The sequence below is a fragment of the Monodon monoceros genome, unplaced genomic scaffold (assembly GCF_005190385.1).
Source record: "Monodon monoceros isolate NGI ecotype Baffin Bay Population unplaced genomic scaffold, NGI_Narwhal_1 Super_Scaffold_8, whole genome shotgun sequence".
Lineage (NCBI taxonomy): Eukaryota > Metazoa > Chordata > Mammalia > Artiodactyla > Monodontidae > Monodon > Monodon monoceros.
In genome coordinates, this window is record NW_021703785.1 from 12677332 (window position 1) to 12690423 (window position 13092).

At 39.0% G+C, this 13092-nt stretch overlaps 1 protein-coding gene across 2 annotated transcripts in view; it reads right to left on the bottom strand.

The window, feature by feature from the left end:
* Positions 1–975: 975 nt before the first annotated feature.
* Positions 976–13092, bottom strand: part of RAP2A (RAP2A, member of RAS oncogene family) — a 41535-nt gene continuing 29418 nt past the window's right edge. Inside the window, exon 2 of one of the 2 annotated variants that reach the window (XM_029210519.1) lies at positions 976–4787. In XM_029210519.1, coding sequence (XP_029066352.1) covers positions 4550–4787 — 238 coding nt within the window. In that variant the 3' untranslated portion in view covers positions 976–4549. The remainder of the gene's footprint in view (positions 4788–13092) is intronic. The other variant, XM_029210520.1, reaches the window with a different exon arrangement.

Here is a 13092-nt window from a genome sequence, read left to right on the forward strand (position 1 = left end):
TATTCCTTCAGCTATTTATATTTTTATTCATGAACCGCTAACAATCAATAAATGGTACAACTTGTGAGAATTTCAAAATACTATTTTCCAGCCGCAAAGAAATTCTCCCAACTGAAATTAGAATTTGATAGGCTTAAATACTTTACAAATGCTTCAAATGAGATTATGAAGCCAACCAGTAGATATTTATTTATTTTACTAAAATATAGGCATGTTTTCCTTTAAATATTTGAGATTCTGTCTACAGTGGCTCTGTTATATTCATTCAAATTATTCTTATATTCCAAAACAATGAGGCTTCTAAACTGGTGGAATGTTGCCAGGAAATTTCAACAGAGTTTGAAGGCAACATGACCAAAAGGCACAGTTTAAATTGGCTTAGGGGATGAATGGGCTCCTTATCAGAGCAGCTGAAGGCTGTATATAATTAACAGCATCTGTCAACATTAAAAGCGCTGTATATAGAACAAGCAGGCCCTACAGCCCCACTAAACAGCAACCTCCAGCTTCTGGTACCTTAAAATCCGCAAGACCTAAACAAAAAGCCCCAAGCCATGACTAGAACGACACGGATACATTTTAGTGATACTAGCAGGGCTACAAAGCAACAGCTAATTAATGTTAATTATCTAGAACAACTCTGTGAACAAGAGCATTGAGATTTCAAATTAGCCAGCTATCATCAAAAATATAAAATACCATTTATGAAGATAACTTTATATTTGAAATTACTGATTTAAAAATCTTTCTCATGTTATTTTAATTTTTAAATGGTGTGAAAATGATCTACTAACCTCCCTTTTTACATGATGAATTTAATTCAATTTAATTCAGCTTGACTATTTCTGTAAGAAGAGTATTAAATTCACTCTATGGCAATTTTTAGGTTTTTTTTGAAAAAATACATTAAATACGTTTCACTCGTGAACAGGTACAAAACAACTAGAACCAAAAGAGACCCAAACCCAGAGGAAATTTCATTAAATAAATTTATTTGTTAAAATAATTTAACTCCAAATACAACTGTTGAATTTGCATTGAGTTATAACTACAATTCATGTTTTAATTGAAATGTCAAGGTTTAACAACTGACATTGTTACAAAACAATAAACTGTTGTTCAATTTTAAATGGTCAGTTGTATTAGAGCTCAACAATTAACTGTGAACTATATTTATCTCTGGGAAATCCCAAATCAATAAGGATAAGTCTGTTTCCAAAACCCACTGCAGTCATTCTTGAAACCCTGATCAAGATTTAAGAGATGCACAATGTGACACGTTAAAAAAAAAAAAAAAAAAAAAAAAGACCCCCATAGTCTTTAACATTTGATTGGCTAAGGAGACAATTAAAGCTTACCCAAGTGCTAACACAAGACTACTGAGAAGAACAAAAAACTACAAAACAAACAAAAAACCAATGGCAACAAGCAAAATAAGCACTTTCATATTCATACATATAGACAATACCCCCAGTGGGCAACTTCTGAAAACAAACAGCAGACACCCTTAGGCAACATTTCTTTATACAGAAGAGCAAATATCAGTAGTTTTACCACAGAAAAGTGATGGCAACTGTAGCGATCAGAGTCAAAATTTCAGTCCTAATTCTACAAACCAAAGGAGAAAATCATCAAAGCACCTTTCAATAGTTTAAGGGAGATTTTATGTAATACTTTTGATCAGATGCTGGCTTGTTTTGTATAAGTTGAACAAAATGAAAGGCATCAGTTACCATCACTATCACAGCTTAAAAGAACCAAAAAAAAAAAAAGTTGCGATATAGAACGAAAAAAACTTAAAAAATGCTGCCTTTGTATAAAAGTAAAACGAGATGAAACAGAAAAAAAAAGAAAACCTTATCATAGTAGCTAAAGAAAAAGTGGGTCTTTGGATCAAACCATAACATTTTTAAGGCATGTTAGAAAAACTTTCACTTATCTAGTTGCTAGTCTGATCAGGGCATAAAATAAATAGTGACCCAAGGTCACCAACTTTTAGCCACTATTATTTCATGTGCCAACAAATTTCATCTTCCTGTTCTTAAGCTTTGTATTAACATCTCAACAAACACATTCATTCAAGCTGAGTTATATCCATACCAGATGAAATACCAACAGTAAGAGCACACAAACGTTTCCACATTTCTGCGTATCTTTGATGCTTTGTCACTAAATATTCAGGGCTGCGTGGAAACACTGATCAGGCAGCCAAATCAGTTATTAACATCTTTACAGTAAAAAACCACCTTATTGTCTGACAAACACGTCTAACTAAAACCCAAATTTTTAGATAACCTTTTCCACCTTGTATCTTGCCATACCTTTCATATCATTTAACTTTTCTTGTCTGCATAGCAATCCACAATGTAAAACTGTAGAATCTTTATAGATGTTTTTAATATGTAATCTGTTGCCATAAATTGCTACCAAATATGGAATTCTAAAAAACAGAATCATTCTTAGAAGTTACAGGATTCAAAACTCAAACAGTGCACTAAACAAATATTTCTAATTCAGTTGATAAAATCATACTTCTTGAATCTTTGATTTCTCCATGTGATCGAGTCAAATCACCTTTTACGTGATGAAATTTATTTCAATAAAACTGGTCAGAACTTTCTGTCCTATAAACAAGGTGCTTCATAATTGGGGATCATAAAAAAAAACTATACTGAAGAATGCAAATATTCACAATTCAAAGACTTCTGACAACCACGGCCTGGTTTTACCCACAGATCTCTGTTTTCTCATCTACGAAAAGGACTATCCACCTTTTTTCTCTCCTCTAACCTTAATGTCAGGTTACTAAACACTTGGGGGGCTACCAATGATTTCAATAATGTATAAAAACAAATAATTTGAAAGAAAAAAATGGTTTTGATACACTATATCCTGCAGTACAGATTCTCATTATAGGCAATTATCTCTGACTTGTGCCAAATTCGTAAGAACAATGAACATACGTGCACACGCAAACATACACTCTTCGTTCAGTTACACACATAAGACCCGAGCTTACTTGCACAAGAGCGTGAAACCAACAACATGTGGGGCGGTATGTCGATCACAGGCTCAGTGATACTGCAGTTCTGAAGGCCAAATTTATCTCCAGAGGATCAGCTCAAGATACTCTCTTCAGCATTTGTAACTCTGAAGTTAGTTGAAAACCCTTCTGCACTTGATTGTAAAACTTATGAATAGGTTTTTCGTGTGCCTTTAGTCATGCAAATGATAAATACTTTACGGCTATGAAAACCAAAAATGTCAGAACTTGAGCACCTTTTCAAAACAAAATATTCACTCTAGCTTTATTTGCCACTTCAGTAATCAGGGCAAAATTGTTATAAGAAAATCTTTATATAATTCTCCAGGAAAATTAAAGGGTTTTTTTTTTTTTGTCTCTTAACTTCCACTCTATAATTTATGTTCTACTTTTAAGCCCAAATTATTTCTCATGGTTATTCAATTTTTTAAATGCCTGCGATAAAGCTCTGCTATAGAAAACTTGATTTCGAAAGCAGGTTAGCCAAGAATCACACCACAACCATAGCCCTTAAAGGCAAGAAGGAATTTGCTGCTTTAACGAACGTAAAAATGCAAGATATCTGTACTATCTTGTGAGGTTTCTGCAAACGGGAACATGTGGATGCAACATGGCTTCGTTTTCCTTACATGATGGTACTAGTTAATCTACTAGAACACTTCTCGTTAGTAAGGCTACACAATCTCTTTCCGTCACAGTTGCTTCCTTCTTGTTCAGTAAAGTAATAAAGACCATCCCTGCTTAGTTAACAGAGGGTGGGTTTGGGGTTTTAATTCGGCTCAAACCCTTGTAAGAGTCTCCACTTTCTGGGCAAAGCAGGTGATGGCACATTCTAACACTAGGCTGTATTTTTACACAACCTGTTGTGACTTTTGCTCTATCAAGGACTGATGTGTGAGTTAGTTCCGTGTCACAAATTAGGATAACATCTACAATTAAGCATCGATTTTGAAAAACAAATATGTCAGCTGAGCAAAGAATCTCTCCCTGTAATGCTGTTGGCAGGTCAGCTGTTGTTATCTTACTTGACGTGATACATTGGTTAGAAGCACTATCTCAGTTCCTGAAATTCAGTACTCTTGTAGGAAAATATTTCTCCTTAATTTTTTTTTTAACAGAAGACAAAATATTTTAATTGTAAGTGGTCACAGGAATTCTTCTGGTTTCTTGCCCATGATTATTTTTAACATATACCATGGTTGCTTCTGTCAACTCAGCGACAATGCAATGATAGCTTTCAAAGGAGAACACTCTGTAGATCGACTTGGCTATGCCTGAAGCTGCAGGTGCCTAGAGAAGACTGAGGACCACGGTGAAGACTGGAGTTACTGAACCCATATGTTACTCAGAGACATCAACTGACCATCACTGCTCCACTCTGAACAAGGACGGCTATTTCACTGGAGATTCACACCACACATCCTGCAAGCTCCACTGCTGAGCAGACGAGGTTGGTATCGCCTACGATTCAGGGCAGCTCCTGACCAGGACAGCCACGTGTGAATGCTACTGGATGTTACATGCAGAACAGCACGGGTCATCCTTGTCGGGCTGCGCGGCATAGTTCATTTGCCTCACAATTTCTGCAAAGAGTTCGTCCACCATTGTTTTACTCTTGGCAGACGTCTCCATGAAGGGGCAGCCCCACTCTTCTGCAAGGGCTCTGCCTTCATTGGAGGACACTTCTCTCTCACTTTCCAGATCTACTTTGTTCCCAACCAAGATGACTGGCACTTTCTCATACCTACGAGAGAATAAACAAAACACACAGATGTTGGAGAAGTTAGCACAAAGTTAAACAGGTAAAGTGTATTTTCTCTTTATTCTCTATATTCTACTACAAATATACTTTTTAGTTACATGAAAAATTATTTGCTCCAGTTGGTTTGACATTGCCAGAAGGCATTTAGAAGCAGCTCTCATAGTAGGTCATAAATGGGTTTTTCAAAATGATGTTTTAAATTAATCAATTATACATCTTTTAAAATCAATTTACCTTTCCAGATATACTTGGAAAATTATTCTCAGAATCTCAGAATAAATCCCTTTTTGTGGATTAATTTACACTTTTTTCATTATAAGAGATGCTTACAAAAATTCAGGTGATGAGGTACTAGCTCTTGTGACTAAACGAATAATTTATAATTTTATATAATTTCAGCATTTTACTATGTTCTAGAAGTATACAAAACTGATCATGTTCTAATAGTTCCTAAATAAGAAAAAAGCTAGTAGAACTCATTAGGATGAAACCCACCAAACACAACTATACTCTATCCCTTTACACAAACTGTTATAGATTAGCCTGTTGAAAGACAATCACGGTTCTTTTCAGCCTGACAAGGACTTAAACATTCCAATCATTAGCTTTATTTGATGTTACCACTTCTTTTCCTTCCTAACTAGAATCAGTGTGCTACAGACTAAATGTGTGTCCAACCAAAATTCATATGTTGAAACCTAATCCCCAAAGTGATGGTGATGGTATTTAGGTTGGGCCTTTGGGAAGTGATTAGATCATGAATGGAATTTGTGCCCTTATAAAAGAGAGCCCAGAGAGCTCCTTTGCCCCTACAGCCAAGTAAAGACATAGTGAAAAGATGACAGTGTATGAACTAGGGAAGTGGGCCCACACCCGACACTGAATCTTCCAGAGCCTTGACCTTGGACTCCCCAGCCTCTAGAACTGGGAGGAATAAATTTCTGTTGTTTAAGTCATGCAGTCTATTGTATTTTTGTTATAGGAGTCAGATGGACTCAGGTAAGGTGTCTATAAGTAACGATGTTTGGAAAAAACTAATCTAATAGACAACAGATAATATGAAAAGAACAAAGAGGTCCTAAATCATTTTGGTACTAAAGATGATTCTCTCTACAATGATTACTCATGGTGTAAAAATACAGGGTGCTACTGTGTATATTTATTTACTATTTGTGTTTATGTTTGTTCTAAGCAATGTTGCTAATACATTTGTACTTTATATATAATTTTAAAGGCTTTTTGTGATTTTAGGATAAATCAATACCTGTGTCTGTACTTACTCCTAAGCAGAATGCATCTCTAATTTATAAAGGAAGCAAACTGCAAACCTGCACACAAGTGATAACAAATGTGACTGGATACAGCTAATCCGTTAGAAGAGAAAGCTACACAGTCAGGATTTACTAAGGCAGGATTTGTAGAGCGTTTTTATCATTCAGGAAACTGAGTAACAGGCTGGCAGCTAATGTTAGTGACAGTACTTCCACAACTTCATCATCCTAGCAAGATGGTTCATCTCTACTCACCCTAATTTATAAAGCAAACTATATTCCCAACAGAGTCTCTCTTTTTTTCTTTGGCACAAGATCAAACTGAGAATGGTCTCAACAACAGGGCACACTCCAGGCAGTGTGCCCCTTAGAAATCTGAAATACACAAGCAACTTAAAAATGAGTGGGGACAGTGGGGATAACAATATCAAAGGTAAATCTAAGATTTGGATATTATCATTTTGCTAGAAATGGATCTGGACAATTCCAGTTTTTATCAAAGGACTTTCCACGCATTTACTGTATTTCAGCGATGCCTAGGCTTTCTGATCTCAGATCATACTGAGAGCTCTGAACATATGACACAGGAGTTTTTCACATCTTCTAGTACCCTCACATACAAACAATTATGTGTACTCCTTGGCCTCTGGGAGGACAACGGCAGTGAGAATGAAGCTGCATTACAAACACTATAAATCAGTGCTTTGCATACAAGCCCTCTTGGCCTGCTGTACAGAGAAGCTTGGCAAGGAGCTGACACGGCCAGTCCTGTCAGGACAAGGTCAGCTCCTAATCTGTTTTACTTGCAAAGGTATAACTGCATTTTGTTTTTCTTATAAGAGGCTATACATCACTGTGTGTTTAAAACACTTTGTCTAGAAGTGAAGTAACATAAACGTTAATAAAATTAAGTAAAATTTATCGATTAAATTTAAGTTAAAATTAATTTCAATCTCTGTTTACAATACTTAACAAAAAGGAAAGTGATAAGCATCCCTTTCTATTATTAATCAAGTGATAACTGTTTTAAGGAATACTTTTTAGTTTAAATATACAGTATAATATGCTTTATACATAAAGAAATATTTCTTACTTTTAATTAAAAACTACAAATATGTGGATTTTCAAAATGTGTAAAAAAACCAAATCATTAACCATTGTATGATACACTGAATCAAGAATCTGAATAAATCTAACAGATTCTCAAAAGGGTAATAACTAGAACACTGCAAACATAGGTCCACTTGCAACAGTATTTAATGATTGTTAAACCGAAATGTCCACTTAGTCGTATCAGAGACCTTGTCCATTATATCACACACTGAGTTCAGTGGTCTTTCCTAAAACCAAGATGCTAAAGATGCTAGAGAAATCCAGATTAATATTCTCAGAAGGCTTTAAAAGACTGAATAAGATGTTTAAGAAAAAACGGTATTATGTACATTTCAGAACACCCGACGGTGATCAATTTCGTGGCTCTTTCGGTTAACATAAATATGTGAGACAGGATCTGGAGGCTCAGCTTCCAGTCGGGCCACTGAGAGGCTGCAAGGCTGGGCAAATCAGTTACTCTACTCGCCCGTATTTCATTTCCTCGTCAGTAAAGCAGGAGTAAGAACATCTGTTCCCACTTAACACACAAGGTTGCTGTAACGGTCACGTGAGAGAACCTAGGAAAAACCAAGTGCCGGATAAACGAAGGGTGGCGTTCTTTCCCCTCCTGCCCGCTGATATGAGACCACGGCCCCAGGAAGTGTGAAGAAGGAGGGGGAACTGGTGGGCGGGGGTGAGGAGTGCGAGGGAGGGCGCGCCAACCTGGGCGGTGAGGACGAGGGCCAGAGGCAGGCCTGGAGTCACAGGGATAAAGCAGCGCCCTGACAACAGCCTCTTCTACTCTACCCCGCCCAGGCTGAGCATCGTAACCACAGGGAACAGGAAAAGCGGAAGAGCCTTCTAATGTGGGTACCTGTGGGGAAGGGGATCGGAAAAGGCGCTGGCTTGGGATGACAGAATTGGTCCTCTGTGTGGAGGAAAGATCTGGAGAAACCTGGATCCTCCTTCAGGAAGATGAGTGAGAAAGAAATGGGACAGCAGCAAAGGATGAGCTTGACAGAGTAAAGCGAGGCTGTGAGGAAACTGGCTCTGCTCTGCACTGTGGCTGTACCGTATATTAAGAAGCAAACAAACCGAAAACGCCCAGACCAGGACTCCAGTTCCAGAACTGCCTCTCGCCAGTGCTGTGAATTTAGAAAATTAACTTAATCTCTACGTTCCGTGGTTTCTTGGACTATAAAATGAGCTGGACTAGCTAATTTCTAAGGGGTTCTTAAGCCCTGAAGTTGAAAGTCAGCACAGAAACAGCAGGTCACTCCCAAGACAACACGTATCACTTACTGAGTGACTGCTGAGAGCCCAGCACTGCTCTAAGAACAGCACCCAACGGGCTGAGCTTCACAAGAGATGCAGATGGACGCCTCAGGAGTAAGCCCAACATGCAGGGGTAACCGCGTCAGACTCAATGGGGCGAAGTCCCCAGGCAGAAGCGCTTTCCAACTTGGCGAGTGGAGCGGGTGCTCAGTGCATTCCGCCTCCCAGGAAGGTGGAGATGCACTCGGGGCCCCGGCAGCTCCATCGCACTGACACCACTGTTCAAACACAGAAACGTGGGATGCTTTTAGCTGTGCGAGCACTGAAGGCTCTACGGAAAACTGCCTGCCGCTGCGTAAGTAACTAGTGATAAACAGTCAATGTGTTGTATATTTATTCATCCATTTAACACGTTTATTTAAGGGCCTACTATGTGCTAGATACTATTCTAGGCACTTATGATACATCAGTGAATAAAACAAAGAGCTCTGCCCTAGAGTCTAGCAGAGGAGACGGTCATCGATAATACACCCAAGTAAATACGTAAATTATTGGCTTACTAAATGGTGTTAGGTGCAATGGAAAAAACCTGCAGAACAGGGAGGGGGCTGGGAGCACAGGTGCTACTTTAAACCAGATGAGCAGAGTAGGCCTTGTTGGGATGGTGGCATGTGAGCAAAGGTGTAAGGGAGTTTGCCAAGCAGGTATCTGGGGAAGAGCATGCCAGGTAGGACTCAGGCCAGGCAGTGTGAAAGCTGGTGGGAGTGTGTGTGATGGCTGGGGGCCCATCTGTATAGCCTCCTGCCCCTCCTGCAGCCAGAAACCCTGCAGCACAGAAAACCTGTTCACTTCAGGCTAAACAGAACTTTACAACCTGGGTGGCAAAAGTGGCCTCAGAAGACAAACGTGACGCCTATGACAGGGCCAACTAGATTATCTAGGAAGACTAGGTACTTGGTTGGCAGGTGACGGCAGTACTTTCATTTCATGCTCTATAATAGTTTCGTGAGTTGTCTTCATTTTTTCTCTTTTCTAAACACATCACTTGGGAACAAAGGTGAAGATGAAAAATTCCAAAAATAATTTATGTATTATTGTTAACGTTAGTAAGAGCAGAGTAGCACGCTGTCCACATCTTAAACGTCAGCTGGTTTCTCATCAACCTCAGCATAACTTCCTTGATGCTTCCTTTGAGAGCGGGATCATGCAGTGGCTTCTGCGTCTCACTTTGATTTTTGTTGATATTCTGAGAACTCTTGTTTTATTAACATGAATGTTCGTGTTGTTTACTGTATCATGAGCATGATATATTAATATATATAATATATTATACATTAATTATTAATAATTATTAATATATTAATAAATAAAATTAGTTCTTTTGAGCAGCTCTGCTTAATGCATTGAATGAAACATCAGAAATACTGGTGTGAGTATCACTTAGCTGTAGAATGTTGATGGCTTCTCAGTGAAGGCAGCTTTGTAAATATGAATAGTTCAAAGCATTTGATGTTTGTCAACAGTCTTTATGTAACTATCTTGATATGGGTATATGTGTACGTATATTTTATTCTGGTTGTGTCAAACTCGGCTGATCACCAAAATAGCTTGAGAACTAAAAATACTGATTCCCAGGCCCGACTCCAGAGCTACTGAATCTGAATTTGTGGGATCAGGACTCAAGACCCTATTAAAAAGTACCTATCTAGGGCTTCCCTGGTGGCGCAGTGGCTGAGAGTCCGCCTGCCGATGCAGGGGACGCGGGTTCATGCCCTGGTCTGGGAAGATCCCACATGCCGCGGAGCGGCTGGGCCCGTGAGCCATGGCCGCTGAGCCTGTGTGTCCGGAGCCTGTGCTCCGCAACGGGAGAGGCCACAACAGTGAGAGGCCCGCGTACGCAAAAAAAAAAAAAAAAAAAAAACCTATCTACATCTATAAGTTCTGAACACTAATTGTGAGGTTCAGCAGGGCTTAGGAATCACTGACCTGATCTACTACGTTGTGACCCCAAACAATACTGTATGTGTATAGTTCATGGTTTTGTACTGTGGCAAGTCCAGGATCAATTCCTTCTTCCCTGCATTTATTCACCAGTGGTAAGTTGTAGACAGATAGCACTATACTCAGTTCCTTTAACTTCCTTTTGAGGGTGTTGCATTGTAGCATATTAAAAGAAGGCTATGCTTCACATGAATTTTACCAGGCTGCTGTCTTCTCAGTCACTTTTTCAAGAGCAGGTTGAAATATAATTCTCTTTAAATTCAGAAATGAGAATCGGAAAGATTTTTACTTACAAGGTCCCCTTGTTCAACCTTCCACCCGTTGTTAAAAATCTCACCTACCAAGAGGGTCTCAAGGCAAAATGTCAGAACACCTGATGCTTTAATCATTTCCATGACAACCTTACCAAATGGTTATATTTCAGCATCTTTAGTGATGTGGAAATCATATCTCAGCCAACCCATTTTGTCCTTCCTGTCAGTTCTGTTAAATGTTAGTGTTAAAAAGTCAGTGCTAAAAAGTTTATCCCTATCTAATGAGCTGTGATCTGTAACACCTTGTCCCTCCTTTTACGCTTGAGAACATAGAAATCTTTTCTCCAAAATGAAAATAGCGTTTCTTCTCCATCTCCCTGGTCAAATAAGTAACACATAATGATTTAAAAAAACCCATGGCAATATTTAAATAGGTAAAGAGGAAACTGAAAAACATTCTTAATCTCACCTCTGTGAGAATAATTGCTATAACTATTTTCATGTATATCGTTTCACTATTTTCCTATACATATCTATATAAATGTAAATTTTTATGAAAGATTATATCAGCTTCGATTTTCACTTATCATGGACTTTGTATATCAATAAGTGATATACATCATATTAATGGCTAAACAGTATTCCATTTTATAGAGTCTCTACGATAAACATACCGTAATTTAATGACTCCTTCTCCATTTGTGCATGGAGAGTTCCCCCCTACTCATTTTTTTCACTAACAAACAGCAATCTGATGAACTACACCTAGAGGTATAACTTCTTTCTCAAAGGTATGCATAGTGTGTGTGTGTGTGTGTGTGTGTGTGTATGTGTATGGCATACCATTTAAACCAGAAAAATCACATTTCTAGATTAGATAACCAGATTGCCATGCAATCTCAACTGACATCCAGAAATTTATACTACAACCAACAGTGCTTAAGAGTGCCTGTTTCCCCACCCTTGGGATTGATATTTTTAATCTTTCAATAAAGTATTATGGCAGTTCTGGAGAAAGAGAACGGTTTTTGGCTAGGAGTTGAAGGCTCCTACCACAGCCTGCCAGCATAAAACATCAATACTTCTCGTAAGGACGGAAAACGTAAGCTAAATAAGGCTTCCGTCTTCCTCTAAACTGATTTGTTTTGAGGTGACTAAATATTTCATCTTAAAAGAGCACTTCTGGTAATTTAGCTCGAGTAATGAAAGGAAACCACAATTCTATGCGGCAACTTTCTCTTGGTTTCAGACTGCATACTGAAGAACAGAGAGAAATCTGTAAATGTAATGTAAAAATTAAGTTAGGAGCATAATACTAAAAAGATACTCAAAGCTATCACGGATACTCCAAACCGATGTAGATAAAAATAATCTGTTTTAATAGAAATTAAGAGCTGACACTGTATCAGAAGAACAGGTTGATGGTGAGGGACCAAACTGATCATGACAATGCAACTCAGGCTTTTTTTTTTTTTTTTTGGCGGTACGCGGGCCTCTCACTGTTGTGGCCTCTCCCGTTGCGGAGCACAGGCTCCGGACGCGCAGGCTCAGCAGTCATGGCTCACGGGCCCAGCCGCTCCGCGGCATGTGGGATCTTCCCTGACCGGGGCATGAACCCGTGTCCCCTGCATCGGCAGGCAGACTCTCAACCATTGCGCCACCAGGGAAGCCCCTCAACTCAGGCATTTTGAATGTTGTATTAAAAAACCATTTGAGGGAGAAAATATTTGCGAAAGACATCTGATAAAGGATTGTTATCCAAAATATACAAAGAAGTCTTAAAACTCAACAAGAAACAAACCACCCAAATAAAAAATTGAGCGAGGGCTTCCCTGGTGGCGCAGTGGTTGAGAGTCCGCCTGCTGATGCAGGGGACGTGAGTTCGTGCCCTGGTCCGGGAAGATCCCACATGCCGAGGAGCGGCTGGGCCCGTGAGCCATGGCCGCTGAGCCTGCGCGTCTGGAGCCTGTGCTCTGCAACGGGAGAGGCCACAACAGTGAGAGGCCTGCGTACTGCAAAAAAAAAAAAAAAAGGCCGAAAGACCTTAATAGACTTCTCAATGAAGAAGATATACAGATGGCAAATAAGCATGTGAAAAGATGCTGCACATCATATGTTGTCAGAGAAATTCAAATTAAAACAGAGATACCACTATACACCTACTAGAATGGACAAAATCTAGAACGCTGACAACACCAAATGATAGATAGGAGCAACAGGAACTCTCATTCATTCCTGGTGGGAATGCAAAATGGTACAGCCACTTGGAGGACAGTTCAGTGGTTTCGTAGAAAACTACACATACTCTTATCATACAATCCAGCAATCCTTGGTATTTACCCCCAAAAGTGAATAATTATGAATATATAAAACGTGCATATGTACATAGCAGCT